Genomic DNA, 14,579 nt, shown 5'->3' on the forward strand with positions numbered 1-14,579 from the left:
TTTATTTTTGAGAGAGAAAGAGAGAGAGCATGCATACAAATGGGGGAGGGGCAGAGAGGGAGACAGAGAATCCGAAGCAGGCTTCACCCTGTCAGCGCAAAGCCAGATATGGGGCTCAAACCCACAAACCATGAGATATGACCTGAGCCGAAGTCAGAAGCTCAACTGACTGAGCCACCCAGGTGCCCTCGATTTGCCCATTTTAAGAGGATAGCATAGGAAAATTAAACTGTGACTTGTTAAATGCAATTGAATGGGGTTCTTATTTTAAAATTTGATTTGCTGATTTTTATATGAGCTTTGTCAGGGGCTCAGGGTCAAATTTCACATTATTCTGTGTGTGTGTGTGTGTGTGTGTGTGTGTGTGTGTGTGTATTAGGATCTCTTGGTTTCCCTGGACAGAAGGGAGAAAAAGGACATGCTGGTCCAACCGGTCCCAAAGGATTAACAGTAAGTTTTGAGTATATCATGGCACAACAACAAAAAAAGTGGAAGAAATCCAGTTACACTTTGTTTTTCACTTTTGGATATATATAATAAAAGACATTTAGTGTTTCTATTAATTTGTGTTGTTTTTTATTCCTTGAGTCTCCCTGACTCACATGCCTCACTTTGTTCATAGCTTTGTATACACTAAATGTTACTGGGTGGGTTGGTGTGATGAACTGGAGACAGAAAAGTGTTAGAAAAAAAGAAACTGATTTTTTTCTCTTCTTCTTTTCTCCTTCTTTCTTTTTTCTTCCCTTAGGGCATACCGGGAGTTCCAGGTCCTCCAGGCTTTCCTGGATCTAAAGGTGAACCTGGTGACATCCTCACTTTTCCAGGAATGAAGGGTGACAAAGGAGAGTTGGGTTCCCCTGGAGCCCCCGGGCTTCCTGGTTTACCCGGTACCCCTGGACAGGATGGACTACCAGGGCTTCCTGGCCCCAAAGGAGAACCTGTGAGTTGGTTTGATAGTCTTAGTTCTGTGATGCCAAAATGTTATTTGGGGTTGTTTCCTAGGATGGTCCTGGTGCTAAGATGAACACCCAGTTAGTGCTTAAAAGAGTGTGACTATATATAGTAATGGTACATTGTTATTGACTATGTAGTGTTTCTTTACCACTCTTTTCTCTCAATTGTTTTATAAATTCCTTCTTCTTAATCCATTACTATATTGAGTAATATTGGCTACGAATAGGTGGGCAGGAGGTTAGGATGCCTATGGGTCAATGGGAGGTTCCCCTTCTCTTATACTACAAATCTTTGTCTAGGTTTATTTGGATCTGAGAACAGAAGTCGAATTTGGTTTTATATATAGTAAGCTTAGAGATTACTGTGAGTAGATGGCCATGTGTTAGCTACACTATAAACTTCTTGACTTATTACTAGACTGTAAGCTTTATGAAGGCAAAGATTTTTGTCTATTTTTGTTCTTTGCTGTATCACCAGCCCCTGATACATAGTATGGGTTAAAAAAAATATATTTGTTGAAGGAATTAATGACTAAGTGGAATGATCATACATACCATCCCATAATAACACACACTTGTACAGCTTTTAAGAACTATTTATGGCTGTATCATTTCTCCAGTTGTATTCAGTAATACCAACATACCAACCTATATCTGTATGTTTCTTTATTAAATTTTTCCCTTTTCAGGGTGGAATTGCTTTTAAGGGTGAAAGAGGCCCCCCTGGGAATCCAGGCTTGCCAGGTCTCCCAGGGAATAGGGGGCCTATGGGCCCTGTGGGTTTTGGCCCTCCAGGCCCAGTAGGTGAAAAAGGCATACAAGGTGTGGCAGGAAATCCAGGCCAGCCAGGAATACCAGGTGAGTTTACTATCGTTGTTTCATTTTTAATTTGGTGCTTAAAAGCAGAAATGTATTGGGGTGCCTGGGTGGCTCAGTCAATTAAGCATCCAACTTTAGCTCAGGTCCTCCTCTCTCAGTTTGTGGGTTTGAGCTCTGTGTCAGCCTCTGTGCTGACAGCTAAGAGCCCGGAGCCTGCTTCAGATTCTGTGTATCCCTCTCTCTCTCTGCCCCTCCCCTGCTCATGCTCTGTCTCTCTCTCTCTGTCACTCAAAATAAATAAACATTTAAAAAAAATTTTTAAAGCAGAAATGTATTATCTTTTGGCCACTCTTGGCTTCCTTTCATGAGAGATGTATTTCCCTGGCCATTTATATTTTGGGTTTTTCAGAGCTCCTTAGCAAGGGAGCACATTGTGTGTGTGTTTTCTAAAGAGGAGGAGGTTTCCTCTTTAAATTTCCTCTGACAGTCTTCATTGTTATTGTTGTTGTTTGTTGTTTTTAAATACATGGTACATAAAGTTTAACAAATAATTATAATGGAATTACATGTGTACCTACCACACATGTCAAAAAACAGAACATTGTCATCATCCTAGAAATGTCCATCCTTCTCTCTCTGTCCTTTCCTGATCATAATCCCCTTGCATTTCTCCTAAGGTAACCAGCGTCCTGACTTTTGCACAGTTTTCTTCCATTTGCCCCCTAGTTTTATCACCTAGATATGGATCCCTAAACAAAGTACTTTAATTATGCTTCTTTTTGAACTTCTTAATAATGGAATCCTAGGGTAAGTATTCTTTATATTAACTTTGTGTATAGCTGTAATACATTCATTTTCATTGCTGTATAGTATCCCATTGTGTGTGTGTGTGTGTGTGTGTGTGTGTGACAGTTGATTTATCCATTCTGTTGTTGATGAACATTTGGATTATTTATACTTCTGGCCTACAATGAATAATGCTTCTGTGTACATCCTTGTGTGTGTGTGTGTGTGTGTGTGTGTATACATACATATATGTATATTCATTCTGGTAAACATGTGCATATACTTCTCTGAGGCTAGAGTCAGTAAACTACAGCACATGGTTCAAATCTGGCCCATTGCTTGTCATTAATGAGACTTTTATTTGAGCACGTCTGCACACATTCACTATTATCTGTGGTTGCTTTTGTATTACTACCATAGACTCAACATTTTGCAGAGTTAAGTAGTTGCTACTGAGATCGTATGGCCCACTAGCTGGCCCTTACCAGAAAAATTTTGCCAATCCCTGGGTTAGGGTATATCTTTAAGATGAGCATTCTCAAGGCATAGAATAAATCCATCTTCAGCTCTACTAGATAATTCTAAACTATGTCCAAAGCAATTGTACCAATTTCACCAGCAGTATTGGAGATTTCTTACTCTTCTACATTCTCATAAATATGTTCTATTGTCAGACTTTTTGCATTTTTTCAGTCTGTTGAATTTGATATATCTCATGACAGTTTCATTTTACATTTCTCTGTTTACATTAAAGTTTAGCATCTTTTCATATGCTTATTGACTGTTTCAATATCCATTTGTGAAATTCCTATTCAAGTATTTTTTTTTTTACCATTTTTTTTCTACTGGATTGTTTCTCTTTCTTACTGATTTAGCTTTTTTTTTTAATTTTTTTTAATTTTTTTTAATTTTGAGAGACAAAGAGCACGAGCTGGAGTGGGGGCGGTAGAGAGGTAGACACAGAATCTGTAGCAGGCTCCAGGCTGTGAGCTGTCAGCACAGAGCCCGACAGGGGGCTTGAACTCACAAACCTCGAGATCATGACCTGAACCAAAGTTGGACACTTAACCAATTGAGCCACCCAGGTGCCCCTAGGGTTTTTCAAATATATGTATTCTGTGTATTAGTTGTTTGTTATCTGTTCTGCAAAATTTTTGCTCTCTGTGGCTTGCCATTTTCACTCTCTGTATGGTGTCCTATATCAACAGAAGTCAATTTGAATGTAGTCAGATGTATCAATTTTTTCTCTCATGGTTAGTGTTTTTTATGTCATGTTGTAGAAATCCATTGTTGTCCTGAGACTATTTCAAGTCATTATTTTAATTAATGAGAAGTAGGTGTATTTGGACTTTGCACACATAAAACTTGAATGTACCATTAATTAGTCAAAAAGCATATTTCTTGTTTACTGCAGTTCAAATTTGTTAGGCTCTTTCAACCTACATTTAAAAATATTTTTATAGATGCTGTCTTCAATCCTGGAAACTCTTAAAGCTGTCATCTACTTTTTCTTTTAGAAATTTTATACTTGTGTTTGGTATATTCCTTGAATATATGATATGTGGTTATTTTTCTTGTGGGTTGTTACTGTGCATTTTAAAAATATTATAGATACTTCTCTTTTTTTTGTTTTTAATGAAAGGAGACCTTTAGTCAAGTGAACACTTCTCATTCACATTGATTCCCTCTTGTTCTTAGGTCCTAAAGGTGATCCAGGTCAGACCATAACCCAACCCGGGAAGCCTGGTCTGCCTGGTAACCCAGGAAGAGATGGTGAAGTAGGTCTTCCAGGTATGTCAGGAATTTATTTGGTCATGTCTTTAACACTTATTGGCTTCTTTCTCTGAAAGTATCCCTTGCAAAAAACTGCTATTTCTCCATAGGTGACCCTGGACTTCCCGGCCAGCCAGGCTTGCCAGGAATACCCGGTAGCAAAGGAGAACCAGGTATCCCTGGAATTGGGCTTCCTGGACCACCTGGTCCCAAAGGTATGTAGGACTGGGCAGCAGGCAGGCTATTTTAACTGGTCAGTATTACATTATTCTTTGATATAATTTCCTCAACAAGTAAAATATATTAATTGTACCTCTTTTCTATGTACCATAAGTAATGTAAATGAAAAGTCACAGCAGGTATGCACTATAATTTTCTTGTCTTTATCTAAAACAGTATAGACAAGAAAATATCTAAATCATATATATACAAAAATTATATATAAGCTTTAAAAATTACAGAATTATTGTCTTTTGTGTTCACCATTGTATTTTCAGGGCTAGAAAAGTTCCTGGCACATAGTAAGCACTCAGTAGATAATTGGTTGAATGAATGGGCTGTATTAAGCAGAAAACATATTTATTACACATATGTATCCAAGTAATGTTTTATCCTAATCATGTTTTCTTGATTTACTGAAATTTTTTAGGGCTGTTGTTTCAGTTCTGCTTTATTCCTCACAGAATTTATTTTCATGAATGACAAGCATGCACATTGGTCTGAGAACGGTCTTTAAACATGTCCTTACTCATTTATTCTAAGTGACTTTGAAAGAGATTTGGCTTTATGTGTATATATGTGTGTAATATTTGTAATTGTTTTTAGCTCATTTCCAGAATTATATGGTAGGCCTTTTAGCATACTATATCCAAATATAAGCAGAATAAAAGTTTTTCTGCATTTTTGTGTGGTAGTCATTCTTTACATTTAGTTCTATCTCATTAGTAATACCTGTCATTTTACTTTAGAAGAATATATCTTCCACACAAATTAGCTCTGTATGAAAATGGTAGGACCATAAGGTGATTGAGAAGGAATATCAGATATTTGTAAGGCTTGATTCTGAGTAGTCATCTAGAATGTCATTGTAGTTTTAACATCTCACTGTAGTCACTAAGCATGATTAGACAGGGTAAAAGCATGGGTTTGGGAGTTTGGATATCTTTCTTAAAGTGTCTTCTCTTTGGAGATTAAAAAATTAAAAAATGACTCATCATTTCACAGGTTTTCCTGGAATTCCAGGACCTCCAGGAGCACCTGGGACACCTGGAAGAATTGGTCTAGAAGGCCCTTCTGGGCCACCAGGCTTTCCAGGACCAAAGGTCTGGGACATTTAATTTATTCTTTCCCCTTTTCCTATTTCTCCTGTTAGCCTTAGCTCTCTATTTGGATATAGTCATTATTATCCCAAGTCTTCACTATATAAATAAAGTTAGCTGATTATATTTTAATTTAAAAATATTTAACCCAAAACATTCTTTAATAGTCCAGGAGGTAATATTTAAAGCAAACAAAAAGTGTCTGTTTTAGAGTGACAGGTTATTTGATGAGATGAGATTAGATGAGAGAATACAATCCAGCTCCCTCTGTACTTCTCTATAGTATGACCATACCATTTCATCTCTATCCATGCCTATGTGATGATTGGTTGAATATCATGTCAGGAACTTTCCATACTGTTTCCCAGTCACAATTCCATCCCACAGACATAATGCAAGCCACTGCTATTAGCGTAGTAATATAATAATAATAATAATAATAATAACAACAACAACTGTTTGAGTTATTTTCCATTCTTTTTATTATTATTTCTCAGCCAATCTAAAATTTTCCTTAGTCAGCCTTCAGCAAACTACTATGGTGTATAATTACCCTGACTGTTCCTGAATTTTCTTTTATTTAATTAATTTAAACTTTTTGTGTTTTCATCATTACTATTTTTTGCATGGGAAGAACAATTGACCATAACCCCAGCTCTAATGAGAAACCTCTTCTCTATTGTTTAATTGTTCTTATTTTATTACGTACCTCTCAAATGAACACAAAAGTAAAAAGAGTGATACAATGAACATTCATATATCCACTTTTCATTTTCCAAATTATCAGGATTTTATCATATTTACTTCATCTATTCTTTTTTTTGACAAAGTATTTTAACTCACATCTCAAAATCGTGTTGTTTCACCTATAAATACTTCAGTATTCATCTCTAAGTAAATGGACATTTAAAAAAAAACCCACAATGTCATCATCATACTTAGTCAAATTTAAAATAATTATCTAATAGTCTGTAATCCCATTTCTTCACTTGAGTTCTTTAATCTCATTCTCTCTTTATCTTTCTTGTCCTGAAACCAAATCATTTTATTTCTCATCCTTCTAGATGGTCTCTCCAATACACCAATTATTTTTCATTTAATTGTCCTACTCCCTCCCCCCCATAGGGAAAAATGGTATTACCTTGTATTTTCTGCTTTAAATTCTCCATGGTAAACAATAAACACCAAGAAAATCATGGGAGTTTTTGTTGTGTTTTCTCATGTGTGTGCTTAAGGGAGAACCAGGACTTGGGCTACCTGGGCCACCTGGGCCCCCAGGACTACCAGGTTTCAAAGGAAAACTTGGTCCAAAAGGGGATCGTGGTTTCCCAGGACCTCCAGGTCCTCCAGGGCGTGCTGGCTTGGATGGGCTTCCTGGACCAAAAGGTATAGAAGTTATTATTACTTTTCAATTTGTGTTTAACTTTTATAGAAATTGAAACTTTTGGGAAAGTTTATGGGTGATAAATCCAATTAGCTGAAAGCCTATGCTACCACTCTGTCACTGCTCTTTTTCATCTACCATTGGTGTTTTGGCATTTTATTTCATTGAATAGGTGATACAATCATATATGTATAAAAGTGGCACTGAGAAGTCTTCCTTTTACCCCATCTCCACCCACTCTGTTTTACCCATCCCATATGTAGCCATTTTGAGTTATTTATCCTTCTAGTGTTCCTTCATACAAATACAAGCCAGTAAGAATATATATTTTTCTACCTTTCTCAAAAGGTAGACCTTTTGACTTTTTGCACGTTACTTATTTTACTTAATTTTATATCCTAGAGATCGCCTCATGTCATTGCATCGAGATCTTGATTTTTAAGAAATAGCCATCTAGTATTGAATTGCTTGGATATACCACAATTTATTCTACCAGTTGCTAGTCACTAGATTGGGGTTTTGGCAATCTTTTCTTATTAGAAATAATATCACAGTGAATTGTCTTGCATACATGTTATTTTATTATATGTGTACAGGTGTAATAGTAGAAGAGACTAATGAAAATAGATTTTCCGAATTAAAGGCTAAATGCATCTCTAGATATTGTCAGATTCTTCTCCATGTGCACCATATCAGCAGTGTATGAGTGTAGTTGTTTCTCCACAGCCTTGGTAAGTGAGTATATTGACAAACTCTTTAATTTTTGCAAATTTGATAGAAGTAGTTATCAGTATAGTTTTCTAAATGTTTTATTGTGAAAATTTTCAAACACACAGGAAATTAAAACAACGGTTCAGTGAAAACTCCTATATCCGCCATCAAGATTCTACAATTAACATTTTATCTCTGCCAACATTTTATGTTTTTAAAATTTCATATAAACAGCAAAGTAGGAAAAAATTTTTAGTGACTGCTATATATGCATTATTGATATTCTATCATCAACATTTTACTATACATGATTTGTCACATATTAATCCATCCCTTTATCCATTAACTTATTTTTTTATTGCATTTCAAAGTAAATTTTACAATTTAGGGAGTGCGCTTCTCCCTAAATAGTTTAGCATGTGTATTATAATTACAATTCTATGGTTGCTAATCTTTTTGACATACAATTCACATTAAATGAGATGCACATATCTTAAGGAGATATTTGCTGGATTTTGACAAATGCATATACCTGAGTAACCAAACCCTTATCAAAATATAATCCCAGAAATTTCCCTTTTGCCCCTTTCCTCACTCCCTACACCAGTATCCACAGTGACAACTATACTGTAATGGTTTTTCTTCATTGTAAATTAATTCTACCTGTTGTAGAACTCCGTATGGAATAGCACAGTGGGTATCTTCTTTGTAAGGCTTCTTTCACTCTGAATATTGTTTTTGAGATCTATTTATGTTGTGTTTGGTGAGAGTTTTTATTTTTATTTTTTTTATTATGAAGCATTTAATTGTACAAATATACCAAAGTTTGTTTATCCATTCTGTGTTGATGGACACCTGGACTGTGTCAAGTTTTTGACTATTATGAGTGGATCTGTTAAGAACGTTCTTTTATAAGTCTTTTTTGTGGATTTGTGCTTTAATTTTTCTTTGGGAGAATACCTAAGAGTAGAATTGTTGGGTCATAAGGTAGGTATATGTTAGTTGTATGAGAAGCTACTAGACCTTTTTCCAAAACAATTGTACCATTTTAAACTCACATCAATATGGTATGAAAGTTTTAATTTTTCCACATTCTATCCAACATTTAGTGTTATCAGTCTTTTTAATTTTGAGTTTTGGTAGGTGTGTTGGTAACATATTTTGGTTTTAGTTTGCATCTCCCTGATGACTAATGAGGTTGAGCTCTTTTACATGTACTGGTGGATTATTTACACATTCAGGTATTTTCCCCATTTTAAAATATGGGTTGTTTCTATTTATATGTTAAATTGGAAGTGATCTTTATATATTCTGCATACTGCTCCTTTGTTCAATATATGTTTATGAGTATTTTATCCTGATCTGGTTTGCCTATCCATTTTTATAAGTGTATTTTAATGAATAAAAGTTTTAGTTTTATTGATGTTTCATTTATCTATTTTTATATAATTATTATTTTCTGTGTTTTGTCTAAGAAACCTTTCCTTTCCCAGAGTTTCAAAGATATTCTGTTTTATTTTATAAATTTTATAATTTTAGCTTTTATGTTTAAGACTATCATTCATTCCAGATAATTTTATTCAACATCATTTGTTCAAAATATTTCCCTTCCCATTGGATTACTTTGATATCTGTGTCAAAAATCAGATGGCTATATATGTGTAGGTCTGTTTTGTGCTGTTAATTCTACTTATCTATTTTACTATCCTTAAGTCATTACCAACTGTTTCGATTACAGTAGCTTTATAATAGACTTGATGTCAGGTAATGTAATCCTCCAATTTGTTCTTTTTAAAAAATTTCTTTGAATATACTAGATCCTTTGCCTTTACTCTCAGGGTAGTTTAAATTTGTATGTCCATTATTATGAATAAAATTGAACATCTTTTCATATGCTTAAGGGTCATACATACTTTTCCTGTGAACTGCTCATGTACTTTGCTTATTTCTCCATTGATTTCCTCTACCCACTTGATTCTGATTTCCCTAATTATATACAGAAATAGAATTAGCCTACATGGTTTGGCAATTGCTTTTTCCTTACTGGTTTGCAAGGAATGGGGCTCTCCTGGTCAATATTTTGGCCTCCAGAGAATAATCTGGGCAACTCTATACTCCCGAAACATGTTGGATTACTTACCATTAAAGCAATATGACAGCACAGCCCAATTTATCCAGCCTATATTCTACCAGAAAAAGCCCCAAACTAGCCCAATACTAATTCTTCTCAGATAAAGCTCTTTTAAAAATACCTATCTGTGTTCAAGTAAACAGTTCTGGCCACCTGTAAACTGTAACACTCAAAGTTACACATAGTGTTCCCCACCAATTATCTACCCTAGCTGAGACATGTGATTCCAAAAATTGCAGATAGAGACATTCCAAATGATAAGCTATGTGGCAGTCTCCATATGGGATTTACTCACTCATGATACTTTTGTTTATTAAAATATCCTTGAGACGGGTTAGGAAGAAATGGGTTGAAGACTATTTTAAAGCATCAGTGTCTTAAGAGGCATTTATTTTCCTAATCTTTGAAAGTAAATATAGGATCCCCATATCCTAATAAGAATCATTCTGAAATATTAAAACTCCAGTACAGTTCCTATGTTGCTAGAAGAAAAAGAAGTTGGGATTTTCTGCCATATAATTCTTTCATTCCTCAAACATTATGTTCTTATTCTGTGCCAGATACTATTTGAGTCACTAGAAACACAAAAGCATATAGTCTCCTCTGTGACTACTATAAGAAAATCTACATGGTATCACTGTGATAGTGCTTATTTTATCTGGAACCTTTATGAATATGTATTGCTAATGTTTTGGGTCAGTAAACCACTGTCAGAATTCAATAAGCAAATCATAATAAAAGTTCACCTATCAGACACACTTATACCAGTAGTTGGGTATTAGAACCTAGCAATCTCTTTTAATAGGAGATTTGCACTTTCAAAGCAAAATGGTAACCAATAATAAATTAATTAGGCTAATACCCATCAGGAAAGAACTATATGAGGATGAAAATGTGCTTAAGACTCAACATTAGAAAAAGAAAGACTCAGCATTAGAATCATCTTAAAAAGGTAAAAAAAGATGACTGGAAACATTCAGTTTGCCTCATATGTTACTTTTGTTCAGGGCTTCATCCAAGATGCCTTGGGAGGCTTCATAAGGGAGGTGACACTTGAGCTGTATCCTTAGGAAAGGATGTTCCAGGTAGCAAGAATAACATCCAAAAGTATTGTAACGAATAGAACGGTATAGAAATGGAAATATTGAAATAAATAAAAATAAAATGTAATTTGCAAAAAATATATATCATATTTAGAAATTGATAAAATAAGGTATGCCTAATGTATTTGTGAAAGAAATTAAAACTATCATTAACAAACTTGAAAAAAGGTAAAATTAACTGGTTGATAAATCATATGTGTGCATGGGAAGGCTCAGTGATGTCAACTTTTTCCAAATTTGTCTAAATATAATGCATTTTCAATGAGAATTCAAATAGGACTTTTTTGGAAGCATTTGACATAACTGATTCTGAAACTTAACATTTACCAAACATTTACTAAAATATATTACAATATAATTGTAATTATACCATTGTGAACCAGTGCTGGAACAGACCAGTAGACCAATATGATAGAAAGAGTTAAGAAACATGTATATACGGAACACATACATACACACATACTTATGTATATATAACAACTTGATATATCACAGAAATGTCCTCAGTCAGTAGGGAAAGAATAGATTCTTTAAAGTTGGTATTGAGCAAGTGCTCTCAACTAAATAAATTTCTGATACACAGTATGTTAAAAAAAAGAATGAAATAATAATTATGAAAAGTACAATTTTCAAAGGATGAGAAATGTGGAAGACAGAAAAAGATTTCTGTGGCACCTTAAGATCATACAATTTTGGCAGCTCTTGTTAATAAAGAGAATACAAAATTACAAATAGAAAATTGGGATACTGTAATGCCCAACATCAGGTGGTCTTCAGTCCAGCTAGGCTTGTCATACTCATTCAACAACCATAGACCATACTTTGCATCAGCTTCATGTAGAAGAATACAAGGATAGGATGTACAGTGTTCTAAGCAGAGCAGTGTTAGGAGTTTCCCTTGAGCATAACTCCTCAACATTAACATTTATAGAACATTCCACCCCACAAGAGCAGGAAACACATTCTTTTAAAGTGCACATGGTGGGCACCAGGGTGGCTCAGTTGGTTAAATGTCTTACTCTGGTTGTGGCTCAGGTCATGATCTCAATGGTTCGTGGGTTTGAGCCCCATGTCGGGCTTCATGCTGACAGTGCAGAGCCTGCTTAGGGTTATCTCTCTCCTCTTTCTGCCCCTCTTCTGCTCGCATGCTCTTTCTCTCTCTCTCTCTCTCTCTCTCAAATTAAATAGATAAATTAAAAGAAATAAAGTGAACCTGTAAAATTCATCATGATCAATGATAATCTAGGCCTTAAAACAAACTTTGGAAAATTCAAAATAGTGAAATCATGTAGTATAGTCTTTTACCATACTGTGTTTAACAAGAAATCAGTAATAGAAAGCTATCTGGGAAAATCTTGACATATTTGGAAAATAACCAAAACTCTTTTAAATACCTCATAAATCAAAAGGGAAATCACTGTGAAAACTAGAAAGTATTTTAATTTAATAAAAATGAAAATAAAACATATCAAATTCAGAGGATTCAGGTAAAGAAGTAATTAAAAGAAAATTTATGTGTGAAAAACTTTTATTAGATAAAAAGAACAACTTTTCACCTTAAGAAATTAGACAAGGAAAGTAAAATAAAAAGACAATCAGAAGATAGAGCAAAATAACAGTAAGAGCAGATATCAGTGAAATTGAACACTGAAAAACAATAGAAAAATTCTGTGATACCAAATGACTTTCTTTGAAAAGATTAATAAAATGTATATACCTCTAGCCAGGCCAGCCAAGAAAAGAAAAAAGAAGAGACACGTGTTACCAGTATTAGTAATGAAAGAGGGGGCATCATTGTAGACCCTACAGACATTAAAAGAATAACAGGGGCATATGACAGACAACTGTATGCTCATAAATTTGACAGCTTACATGAGAAGGTTTAGTTTCTTAAAATATACAAACTACTGAAGCTCACTGAAGAAGAAATGGATAATACAATATTTATTAAAGAAATTTAGTTTGTAATTAAAATCCTACCAACAAACTACAGATCCAGATGGCATCGTTGGTAAATTCAAACAAACATTTAAAGAAACAGTAACACTAGTTCCACACAATCTCTCTCCAAAAATAGAAGTGGATAGATTGTTTCCCAACAATTGTATGAGGTCAGCATTACCCTGAAATCAAAAACCATCAAAGACATCATAAGAAAAGAAAGTTGTAGACCAATATCCCTCTGGAACATATATATATATAAAGTCTCAGGAAAATATTAGCAGATCTAATCCAACAATATATAAAAAAGATTATATTTATTCTACAACCAAGTAAGATTTATCCTCAGAATACAAGGCTGATTAGAAAATCAGTGTAATTTGGGGTGCCTGGGTGCTCATTCAGTGAAGCATCTGACTTAGCTCAGGTCATGATCTCACAGTTCGTGAGTTCGAGCCCCACGTCGGGCTCTGTGCTGATAGCTCAGAGCCTGGAGTCTGCTTCGGATCTGTGTCTCCCTCTCTCTCTGCCCCTCCTCTGCTTGCACTCTGTCTCTCATTCAAAAATAAGTAAACATTAAAAAATTTAAAAAATCAGTGTAATTTGCTTCATCAACAGTCTAAAGAAAAAACACAATATTATCATCTTAATAGATGCTGAAAATTATTTGGCAGAATTCAACATTCATTCTGCAAAGGTTGCTCTCACAAAATTAGGAATAAAAGAGAGCTTCCTTAGCATGATAAAGAACATTTACAAGAAACTTGATCCATTATATTTAGTGGTGAAAGACGGATTTTACCTGAAGATATGGAACAGCATGAAGATGTCCTTTCATACCACTCTTTTTCATTATCATACTGTAAGTCCTATAAAGCAATGAAATGCTATCAGGCAAGAAATACAAATAATATGGTGACAGATGATAGCTACACTTGTGGTGAACATAGCATAATATAGATACTTGTTGAATCATTGTGTTGTACACCTGAAACTAGTGTAACGTGTGTCAACTATGCTCAAGTAAAAAAAAATCTCATCATTTGAAAGACCTAAATGTGAGACAAGAAACCATCAAAATCCTAGAGGAGAACACAAGCAGCAACCTCTTTGACCTAAGCTGGACCAAATTTTTATTAGACATGTCGCCAAAGGCAAGGGAAACAAAAGCAAACATGAACTATTGGGACTTCGTCAAGATAAAAAGCTTCTGCACAGTGAAGGAAACAATCAACAAAACTAGAAAGCAGCCTACGGAATGGGAGAAGGTATTAACAAATGACATATCTGATATCTGATAAAAGGTTAGTACCCCAAATCTATAAAGAACTAGAAAACTCAACACCCAAAAACAAACAACCCAGTTAAGAAATGGGCAGAAGGCACAAATAGACACATTTCCATAGACGACATCCAGCTGACTAACAGACACATTAAAAGATGCTCAATATCACTCATCATCAGGGAAATACAATCAAAACAAAGATGAGATACCACCTCACGCCATCAGAATGACTAATATTAACAACACAAGAAACAGCAGGTGTTGGTGAGGATGTGGAGAAAGGAAAACCTTCTTGCACTGCTGGTGGAAATACAAATTGGTGCAGCCACTTTGGAGAACAGTGTGGAGTTTACTCAGAAAACTAAAAATAGAAC

General features: G+C 34.8%; 1 protein-coding gene across 3 annotated transcripts in view; it reads left to right on the forward strand.

Moving 5' to 3' along the window:
- COL4A5 (collagen type IV alpha 5 chain) overlaps positions 1-14,579 on the forward strand; it is a 239,082-nt gene that overhangs the window by 155,221 nt on the left and 69,282 nt on the right. For all 3 annotated transcript variants that reach the window (XM_047843863.1, XM_047843864.1, XM_047843865.1), the window contains exons 23-29: positions 380-450; positions 749-940; positions 1,643-1,811; positions 4,257-4,349; positions 4,442-4,546; positions 5,556-5,653; positions 6,886-7,036. In XM_047843863.1, the coding sequence (XP_047699819.1) occupies positions 380-450; positions 749-940; positions 1,643-1,811; positions 4,257-4,349; positions 4,442-4,546; positions 5,556-5,653; positions 6,886-7,036 (879 nt within the window). The remainder of the gene's footprint in view (positions 1-379; positions 451-748; positions 941-1,642; positions 1,812-4,256; positions 4,350-4,441; positions 4,547-5,555; positions 5,654-6,885; positions 7,037-14,579) is intronic.

This window comes from Prionailurus viverrinus, chromosome X (assembly GCF_022837055.1).
Source record: "Prionailurus viverrinus isolate Anna chromosome X, UM_Priviv_1.0, whole genome shotgun sequence".
Lineage (NCBI taxonomy): Eukaryota > Metazoa > Chordata > Mammalia > Carnivora > Felidae > Prionailurus > Prionailurus viverrinus.